Source organism: Sinocyclocheilus rhinocerous, unplaced genomic scaffold (assembly GCF_001515625.1).
Source record: "Sinocyclocheilus rhinocerous isolate Xijiao unplaced genomic scaffold, SAMN03320098_v1.1 scaffold128, whole genome shotgun sequence".
Lineage (NCBI taxonomy): Eukaryota > Metazoa > Chordata > Actinopteri > Cypriniformes > Cyprinidae > Sinocyclocheilus > Sinocyclocheilus rhinocerous.
This window is the reverse complement of record NW_015666174.1, coordinates 417,200-427,651: the sequence shown is the minus strand read 5'-3', so window position 1 is coordinate 427,651 and position 10,452 is coordinate 417,200. Positions and strand designations below refer to the sequence as shown.

At 36.1% G+C, this 10,452-nt stretch overlaps 1 protein-coding gene across 1 annotated transcript in view; it reads right to left on the bottom strand.

Annotated features, from left to right (window-relative positions):
* LOC107731966 (clustered mitochondria protein homolog) overlaps positions 1–10,452 on the bottom strand; it is a 17,682-nt gene that overhangs the window by 3,480 nt on the left and 3,750 nt on the right. Inside the window, exons 4-21 of the mRNA XM_016543191.1 lie at positions 9,651–9,794; positions 9,303–9,430; positions 9,032–9,186; positions 8,817–8,942; positions 7,848–7,995; positions 7,385–7,477; positions 6,305–6,699; positions 5,907–6,206; positions 3,907–4,178; positions 3,723–3,823; positions 3,477–3,620; positions 2,873–2,935; positions 2,500–2,744; positions 2,338–2,422; positions 2,084–2,237; positions 1,045–1,184; positions 876–956; positions 638–763 (exon numbers count right to left, since the gene is read on the bottom strand). Of these exons, the coding sequence (XP_016398677.1) occupies positions 638–763; positions 876–956; positions 1,045–1,184; positions 2,084–2,237; positions 2,338–2,422; positions 2,500–2,744; positions 2,873–2,935; positions 3,477–3,620; positions 3,723–3,823; positions 3,907–4,178; positions 5,907–6,206; positions 6,305–6,699; positions 7,385–7,477; positions 7,848–7,995; positions 8,817–8,942; positions 9,032–9,186; positions 9,303–9,430; positions 9,651–9,794 (2,900 nt within the window). The remainder of the gene's footprint in view (positions 1–637; positions 764–875; positions 957–1,044; positions 1,185–2,083; positions 2,238–2,337; positions 2,423–2,499; positions 2,745–2,872; positions 2,936–3,476; positions 3,621–3,722; positions 3,824–3,906; positions 4,179–5,906; positions 6,207–6,304; positions 6,700–7,384; positions 7,478–7,847; positions 7,996–8,816; positions 8,943–9,031; positions 9,187–9,302; positions 9,431–9,650; positions 9,795–10,452) is intronic.

The following is a 10,452-nucleotide window of genomic DNA, read 5'->3' as shown; positions in this document are numbered from 1 at the left end:
ATTTTAAATAAATGCTCTTCTTTTTAAGTTTTTATTCATCAAAGAATCCTGAAAAAAAGCATCACAGGTTCCAAAAAAATATATTAAACATCAGAACAGTTTCCAGCACTGATAATAAATCAGCATATTAGAATGATTTCTGAAGGATCGTGTGACACTGAAGACTGGAGTAATGATGCTGAAAATTCAGCTTTGCATCACAGGAATAAATTAGATTTTAATGTATATTAAAATAGAAAAACATTATTTTACATCGTAAAAATATTTCACAATATTACATTTTCCCCTGTATTTGTGATCAAATAAATGCAGCCTTGATGAGCATAAGAAACTCCTTTAAAAATATTAAAAATCGTTCTGATCCCAAACTTTTGTACGGTAGTGTATTTAAACAGTTCTTTTAAATTGTTTTTCAAATAAAATGAATTAAAATTTTTCAATTTCACAATATTACAGTAATTCTTATTACTGTATTTTTGATCAAATAAATGCAGCTTTGATGAACATATTAAATTAAATTAAATAACATTTAAAACAGTTGCAGATGGAGTACAGCACGTCACACTGGTGGCCACTAGTTGATGTTTTCAACTTCTGTGTTATTCATTATTATCACATTGCTATCCTTATAACTCACATCCAGTAAAGTCATCTCAGGGTGGTCCTCTCCACACACCAGGAGCATCAGGTAGCGAGCACGGTATAGTAATCGCAGTGCTGTCACGGACTGCCCCCCAGCAAAGCAATAAAGACCAAGGTGCTTCTACACAAAGGGGAAAGAACTTTGATCGTCCCTTTCATATATTGATGCCAGCATGAGTGTATGATACTATAGTAAACCAGAGTTATTTGAATCAATAAAGATGTTTACTTACATATTCCTGTATAGTGTTAGGATGCTCAATTCCCAGAACTCTCTCACTGATCAGCACAGCCCTCTGCTGGTGACCGCGGGCCTGACAGCATAAAATTCAAAGTTTGTTTCAAAATGTAATTTTCAAATGACTTATTTAGGCTCATCTGTCATTCTAGAACACGTGATACCTCAGCATAGTCTCCGAGGATGTAGTGTATGCGTCCCAGTAACCGCAGACATATGCAGACATCCTGATGCAGAGCTCCGTAGACGTTAGTGAAGAGACCCAGAGCCTGGCTTATTAACTCACAGCCCTCTTTCAGACAACCTAGTGATGCACAAACATACAAAAGAGACTAAAGATTAAGGTTCGATTAAGTTTGGGGTCAGTAAAAGTTTTTATATTTTGAATGAAATTAAAACATTTATTTAGCAAGGATGCATTAAATTGATCAAAAGTGACAGTAAAGACATTTTAAAATGTTACAAAAGATTTCTATTCCTAATAAATGGTGTACTTTTGATTCATCAAAGAATCCTGAAAAAACTTTATCACAGTTTCTACAAAAATATTAAGCAGCACAACTGTTTGTAACGTTGATGATAATAAGAATGATTTCTTGAGCACCATTTTAGCATATTACAATAATTTCTAAAGAATCATGTGACACTGAAGACTGGAGTAATGGCTGCTAAAACTTCAGCTTTGATTACAGGAATAAATTACATTTTAAAATATATTAAAATAGAAATGATTTAAATTGTAATGATATTTCACAAAATTACGTTTTTTTACTTTGTTTTGATCATATAAATGCACCCTTGGTGGTAATAAGAGACTTCTTAAAAAATCATTAAAAAAATCCTACCCCAAACTTCTGAACGCTAGTGTATATTCATATACATATGCATATACATGTATATCAACTGTCCTTGTGTTTATTTTTATTTTTATTCTCTTGTTCTTCTGTATGTAAAATGCCTTGAGAAGCTAACTAAGAATAATATTTATTATTTTTATTATAATTAAATACTTTTATTTAGATTTCTGTTAATATATTCCAATAATTGTTGACACTTTCAAAATAAAATTAATTTAAATACAATACAATAAATTTCAAATGTAAAAAAAAAAATAAAATACAAAATAATCAACTAAAATATTTTAGGCTAATAACATTTGTCCACTAAATTACTCCTACACCTATAGTTACTCTGAATGCTCACCTTGCTGTACCCTAGACTGACCACAATGCAGGAGAAAAAGCGCATCTCTGGACCTAGGGCTGATGTGCTTTACTACGGGGAAAATGTTAAGGATGTCCTCTTCAGTGAATACAGTTTTGTGCTCAGAATCAAAGTGATATTCTCTTAAAAGAATCTGAAGGAGAGATGGAGATGGAGTAGTTATCAGAGTTAGAGAGAAGCACAGTGACTGACAAAAACTCATGTTAAATCATGTCTAGTACAAACTGATATACCTGAATGCCAGTTTTGATGGCGATCTCTCTGAGCAGGGTGATCCTCTGCAGCCTGCATTTGTTCACGGCCTCCTCCACACCTCCACTGCCAAAAGGAGATGAGATCCTAATCATATCAATTCACAGCACAGTATCTATGTGTTCAGAGAACAGGACACTCACCAGGGCAGGCTGTAATGGTAGTACTTCTGAGCCTCAGCTTTAATGGCCCCCCAAAGGTCAGTCGGAGTGAGGTTGGACCAGGCGGTCACAGTGCCGCCCACAGACGCACGGCTCCGCCTTCTCCGACTCCTGCGTCTAGAAGCTAACTTGTCGTTCTGCTGAATGACTCCGGCATCAGCGAAGGCGCTCAGGAAGCAGTTGAGGAAATGGCTGACAGAGGCGGACAGAGCAGATGGTTCTACAGCCTGGGGCAGAGACAAAGCATTAAGCATATAAGAACAGGTTTTGGCAAGGTTATCATAATATACAACATTATATTAGTGATATCCCCGCCAAGCATTATAAAAACCATAAGCGATTTCTGGACACTCACCAAAAGATATGTCTTAAACAGATGTTTTGCACATCTGGTGATGAGCTCACAGAGTGCAATTCTCTGAAAGAGGTTAAAAAATGGTTACTTTTTCAGATTTCATCATTATATGATGTAGGTAGAGGAGTCATGCACATATTTTTCTTTTGAACTTCTCTTAAAGTGATATCTCAACTATATATATATATTATTATTATTATTTTTTTAATTTTAATAATGTTAGTTTGAAGAATTGCTCTTGTTGCTTTTGTCTGCTAAATGCATAAATGTATATGTAATTTACTTATTATAATTATCTCTAATAAAAAATATTACGCACCACAACTGTTTTTAGCATTGATATTTTAAAAATGTTTCTTGAGCAACTAATTAGCATATTAGAATGATTTCTGGAAAAATGCCTGTGAAATATTCAGCTGGAATAAACTTCATTTTAAAATATATTAAAATAGTAAACAGTTCTTTTACATATGTAATAATATTTCACAATATTACTTTTTTGTACTTTTGAATGGCAGCATACAAATATGTAAAGATATACTGTATGTGACTGTATAAGCTGCATTTAGAATTGACTGACTGCATGAGTGAAACATACACTCACATAGACATGATCAAGTCTTTCCTTCTTCTCAGTGTACTCCAGCACAGTTCCCAAATAGCGGATGTTGATGCCATGCTGATGGAGGGCCTCTGTTAGTGTGACGCCATCTGTAGGCATTGATGTGTGGTCAAGGCAACTCTTCGTCTACAGAGACACACAGTTGAAGATGTGGGGTTACACAAGGACAGACATCAGGGATAATCTGTTTTATCAGTGCAATCATTATTTTAAAAAAAAGCAACTTACAAATGCAGGGATTTGATTGGATATTAGAAAGACTGCCGCATCCTTTAACTGCTGTTTCTGTTTCTGGATATCTTCTGTACTTTCCTTGGGAAAACGTACACCTGTTAAAAGAATGGAAATATTAGTAATGTTGATATTTAGCAACATACATATTACTAATACTGTCTAACAGCTAACAGCACACCTGCACACAAGACGTTAGGGTTGAAATGTATGTCAAAAGTATTCCTGACGGAGGAGAAGATATGCTTTATTGAAGAACCCTGCTGGATGTTATTCACAGGCACATTTTTTAGGGAATGGTGCTCTGTGTCCTGGTCTGGGAGTGTGACAATAGCTGAGGGAAGCTGAGGCGTAGTAATTGGATCGGTCTTTATCGCAGATGTGCCAACGGCTTTGGCGATTTCTCTGTCATGCTCAGAACTTTTGGAGACAGTCTCCATAAATGTCTGGTATCTGATGACATATAAAAAGATTGTTTAGCTCAAAACCTCACATCAGGTTCATATCTGCACCGTGATATATAGTTTTTTTTTTCCATTCTGTGCATTTATTTTTACTGTTGGGATTGCTACACCCAAAATGATTTGTGAAACATTTACACTGAATTATAAAAAAAACACTGAAATAATTCAATAAATTAAGTGTGTGAGTGAATCTTACAAAACCTGTCATGAATCATATTTCACCTCAATCATATTCGATTGCATCTTGATGCAGTGGCGGCTCGTCGGGGAGGCACAGCTTCCCCATAATTTTGAGGTGAAAATGGGAGGAGGACGATTTAATGTTAATAAAATTCACAATTCATTTCAGTTCATGTCTCAGAATGTGTATTTTTTTGTTTGTAATTTCACAGTTGTAATAAAATAACGTGAAAGTGCCGCTTTTCTATCGCGAATGTGCCGAATCTGCTGATGTAATTGCAACCGCTAATGATAGAGAAAGGTAGAGGGAGGCCGGGGGAGAGGTGAGCTCTCGTGCCTCCGTTGGTAACAAAAATTGGCCAATCAGCATCGAGTGTTCACTTTCAGCGCTGAGGAGTGTTGAGAAAGAACCCTCGCAAGGGAGGCTAGCCTCCCTTCTGATATCAGCCAATCATCACAGAGACGTAAATTACGTGATATTAGTTTGAACGTCTCCCGCTGCGCTGATAATGTACCAAGTACTTATGATGAGTAGCGATATTGAATATTTGATTGCCAACAGATTTACCAAGCTGTCATTCAAACAGTATATATACAAATTTAAGGAAAACAGCCTAAGCTGGATATAGGCTACAGCAGACGGCTTAATTAAATGGCGCAACAGGCAGCTCTCTTTTAACACAGACTTTTAAGAAGGGATGGATGTTTGCTTCAAGTGATAGGCCAGGTAAGTGAAATTATATTATCTTGCTGTATGTGTGTCGTTTTCTTTACGTTTTCTGACTAAAAGCAACCAAAAAGCCATTTTAAAGTGGTTAAGCAAATAATAATAATAATAATCGGCAGGGATCCCAGACCAATACAATTAGTGTGCCTCCTCTATTTTAAAACCCACGAGCCGCCACTGTCTTGATGTTGTTTTCATTCAAATTAAGCAAAATTTCCTCAAAATTCAGTCAAAACTGTCATTTTTATTTTTGTTTATTTTTATATTTATTTTATTTATTTGAAATTCTCAATTATGATTCTCATTAGATTCACATTTTTACTGATTCACATACAATACCACGATAAAGTAATTTTTTACTGTATTTCAGCTAAAACAATACATAATATAATTTTTGTATTAAATATATTTTATTTTTTAATTTGTTTTTAAATATTTTATTTTTTAAATACCATTAATACTGTACAGTTTAAACCACTGTGATGAATAAATACTTTTTTTTAAATACTACAATTAAATTCTATATGTAGTTTATCTATCTATCTATCTATCTATCATCTCTCTTTCTCTCTCTTATATATATATATATATATATATACATACATATACATATATATAGACACACACACACACACATAAATATATATAAATGGTAAAGAGGGGGTAATGTGTAAAAAATCTTAAAATGGGCTTCATTTTCTGTATGTAAATACTATTGTTTGTTCTTTTGATTTTGGGGTAAAATATGACATTCTTGACAGGTTTTATGAGATTCACCCAGGTATTGATCATAAGACAGGTGAATATTACCTGTGCTCCACAAAGGCATCAATGAGTTCCTGTCTCAGACAGACCAGGCGATGAGGATGTAGCCTTGGAAAGCCTAGATGTTGACACACAGCATTTAAATCCTCTCCTTCTACAGGAAGGAAGTTGAGGTCGGGTGGGAAGGTAAAAAGTAGATCCAGGATGTAGCGCCGACCATCATTGCCCACAATGCCCTTGTGCTCCACCGAGGAGCACAACTCTACTGCTGTATCATCTTTGTTTAGCACTAGGTGGCGCTGCACTCTCAGCTTCTTACTGGGTTTGTCAAGCAGCTCCAGATACCTTCACAGAGTATGAAATATTGTGGTTATATATACATCTTTATTGTTCATTTAATTCCTGACACATTGTAAGAATAAAAATGGCCTTAATGCTTTTACCTGTCATCAGACACAACAGTCTTGCCAAAGTCAATGGAGCCATAGACAACACTCTGTTCTTGGTCACGCTCAAGAATTCCCGGCACGATAGTTTGGGCAGTGACGCGGTAGCCACGGTAATCGATCACTACGGTGCCAATCAGGTAGAGGCCTTCTTGATCCACTGCCCAGTAAGCTCTCACGCCATTCAGGTCGAGAACAGGGGCGGCATGGGCCGCAGCCTCACCTCCCAGATCTCTGTACTGGTCCCGTACAGCAAAGCCTAAACTAAAGAAAATGTTGTTCCAGATGAACATCTGTTGTCGTGGTTCTTCACTAGGGTTGACAGGCATCACGTTACCATCTACCACTGCCATGGCTCCTCGAGAGGCAGTGCTCACAAAATCGCTGTTAGCCTAAAAAGTCAGTAAAAGGTGGTCATTATTGGTCTAGTTTTTAGATACAGTCTAAACAGACATCAAGAACAGACAATACAGTTTAGGTTTTTCAGAAGTCAGATTTGGTTCTGGTTTTCACTGATTCGATCACAGGTGGACAACGCTAAATACAGGTCTAAATAAATAGGGTCTAAAATATTTTGAGCTTGTCCACTTTGAACCACTTCCAGAGGTAGCAGAAAACGCATTTGAGAGGATTGCTTTCGTAGTGTAGATGCTTTTGAGAAACCACACCAAAACAATTGATCCAAACTTCATTTGCTGAGCCAACACACACAGATTATGCTTGATATCGCGGTTACCATTCGTATCCTTTCTATTCGCTTCTTTCTCCTTTCATTCAATCATACTGGCACACTCGCTACTCTTATGAAACTGATATAGAGTGTGATGAAATAATAGGGAAGGGTCTAGATGAAATCCAAGCGGTCACATGAAACACATTTAAAATGCATGGTAAGATCAGATGTAAATTGCAATGAGTCTCAGCTGACCAATTGTGATGCATCTTCATTCAATGTATAAACAAGGCCTAAAAAACTAGAAAACATAAATGACTTTTGTAACTGTAAAAGCAATTTGTGTAACCTTTAAAGCCTTTTTTGGTTCTAAATTGAACACATATGATAAGTGGTAAAGATACCTTAAAAACAGCTCGGTCCCTCATCAGACGATCAGTCACATTTTTCCTTGGAAGCTCTCTTGTGGTCTGAAGTTCTTCATTCCAGTCCCGGGCCTTTGTTCAACACAGAGGAACTGATTAAAATCTATTAATGCAACTGGCATGTGTGCTGACTTTTAACGTGTTTACCTGAGCAGACACGTGTTCTTCATAACCCAGGCTGAAGGAGCTGACATCCTCCGCTCGAACACAGTCTATTGTATGGTCTAGTGCTGGAGCAGTCCAGCTGAACACCTGGAAAGGTGTGGCAATCCTTTCAAAGGGGTGTGTGGACCCTCTAAAATAAGAGAGAAGATAGAGTTTGATAGTTTATACATATTCAATTATATTTTTAAGTATATTTTGTACTTCTATTATTTTATTCAGAACAGTACATATTTAGCAAGACTTAAATAAATAAATTTAAATACATTTACGTGTTTACCTGAGCAGACACGTGTTCTTCATAACCCAGGCTGAAGGAGCTGACATCCTCCGCTCGAACACAGTCTATTGTATGGTCTAGTGCTGGAGCAGTCCAGCTGAACACCTGGAAAGGTGTGGCAATCCTTTCAAAGGGGTGTGTGGACCCTCTAAAATAAGAGAGAAGATAGATTTTGATAGTTTATACATATTCAATTATATTTTTAAGTATATTTTGTACTCCTATTATTTTATTCAGAACAGCAAGACTTAAATAAATACATTTCCTAAATAAATAAACAGCTCTAATTTTATTGTATTATTTAAAACAGACAATAGATTTAAAAACGTGTCAATAAAGGGTAAATTGTAATTAGCCTCAAAGTTACACATGGTAACTTCCACTCACATTACTATTTTTACTTTTGTACTTAAATACTTTTTAAAAAATATTTATTTTGTATTATCAGCATCAATTAAAGACAGGGCAATGAATATCAAAAATATTTTACAATGTAAATACTATAATGCATAAATGTGACCCTGGACCACAAAACCAGTCTTAAGTCGCTGTTAGTATATTAAGTAAAGATCATGTTCCATGAAGATATTTTGTAAATTTCCTACCATAAATATATCAAAACTTCATTTTTGATTATTAATATGCATTTCTAAGAACTTAATTTGGACAACTTTAAAGGCGATTTTCTCAGTATTTTTATTTTTTTGCACCCTCAGATTCCAGATTTTCAAATAGTTGTATATTGGCCAAATTACAAACCATACATCAATGAAAAGCTTATTTATTCAGCTTTCAGATGATGTATAAATCTCAATTTCGAAAAATTGACCCTTATGACTGGTTTTGTGGTCCAAGGTCACAAATGCATAAATACTTAAATACCACTCAAGAATTGTGGCTTTTAATTGAGAAAAATATAGGTGCAGTATCCATGCTTTACTCTTTTACTCCTTGTGAGAACTGGCATACCTCCTTTTCAGCAAGACACTGAAGTTCTTCTTAAAAACTGGACTGATATGACCCAGGAGATCCAGCAGAGCATGACTGAGGACACTAGGATTGGCTGGTTTTGGATTAAAGCTGTAAATCGTTGACCTAAGTGAACCAGATTTTTAAAAAATTATTTCTATTTGTCTTTTCGAGGGAAAGGACAATCTGGAAGACGAATGTACTCGGTAACTCACAGATTTACGTAGAACCCGCGAGTTGATGCTGTTATACTGAAGTGTCTGTCTTCCATGGTGACCACATTAAGATACAAGAGGTCTCCATGCATCTTTCTGTTTCCAGGAGGGGGATTCCAGCTACTCATGGTCAGAACCTTCAAGCACTCTGAGGACTGTTTAAAAGATGAACAACTACAGTTATCATCTTCATTATCATCCCAAAAATAAACCATAAGTTCATCTAGCACACCTTTAACGCCATTAATGTCACAGATCCTATAATTCTTACCTTCCCAAAATTTGTATGAGGTAGCAGGGGTACCAGAAGACGCTTCTTAGAACCTGGAAGGATGTGATCTGGAGGGCTGCAGCTCACCTGCTTCAACCCGTCACCTCTTCGCTTAGGTTTGCTGTTCTCTGGGAATTAAATAAAAATATTATGAAGCCACCATATTTGTATTGCATATGTGGATGCAACTTTTTTAATATCAAATATTACCCCAACAAGCCTAATATTTTATATGCTCTGGTTATTCATTTATAGGTTTACTATATAAATCTACTGTATAATGTTATTTTATCCAAACTTTTAAGCCTGGTATCTTACCTATTTTATTTTATCCTAAGACTTCCATACCTTCCATACATTCTTCTGTGACACAACTGAGAAAGGATGGTGAGCTGCCCTCCACTCCATTATAGCCATCAGTAAGGTTCAGGCTCTTTAAAAGGTCTCTGATGTGGCGTAAATGGATGCGCACTTCTCGAACAGTGTACGGCTCTTGGTCGCATTTAAAAGGGGAGCAAGAACAGAGGCAGAATTTGAGGCAGTCAATTGTGTTAATGGTATGTATGGTACGATTTCAACCATTTACTGTAAGGGGAAGTTTTCAGTTATAGTTTACTTGATCAACTATGATGATGTCAATCTGATTTAGGGCCAGATATACTAACAGCTTGCGCAAACACAAACACAAAAAAGATGTTTTAAAGGATGTAGGTAACCAAACAGTTGACAGTAGCCATTGAATTCCATAGTATTTTTTCCATACAATAGAAGTCAATGGCTACTGTCAACTGTTTTACTAAAGTTTGCACTAGTCAAATTACTGGTGTTTGCAGCATTATTTAACACCCCCAAAAAAGCATCTTAAAGGGTTAGTTCACCCAAAAATGAAAATTCTGTCATTAATTACTCACCCTCATGTCGTTTCAAACCCGTAAGACCTTCGTTCATCTTCGGAACACAAATTAAGATATTTTGATGGAATCTGAGAGCTGTCTGACCCTGCATAGACAGCAATACAACTGAAATGTTCCCAAGTCCAGAAACGTAGCAAGGAGATCGGTAAAATAATCCATGTGACATCAGGGGTTCAACCGTAATTATACGAAGCTACGAGAATACTTTTTGTGCGCAAAAGAAAAAAAAAGACTTT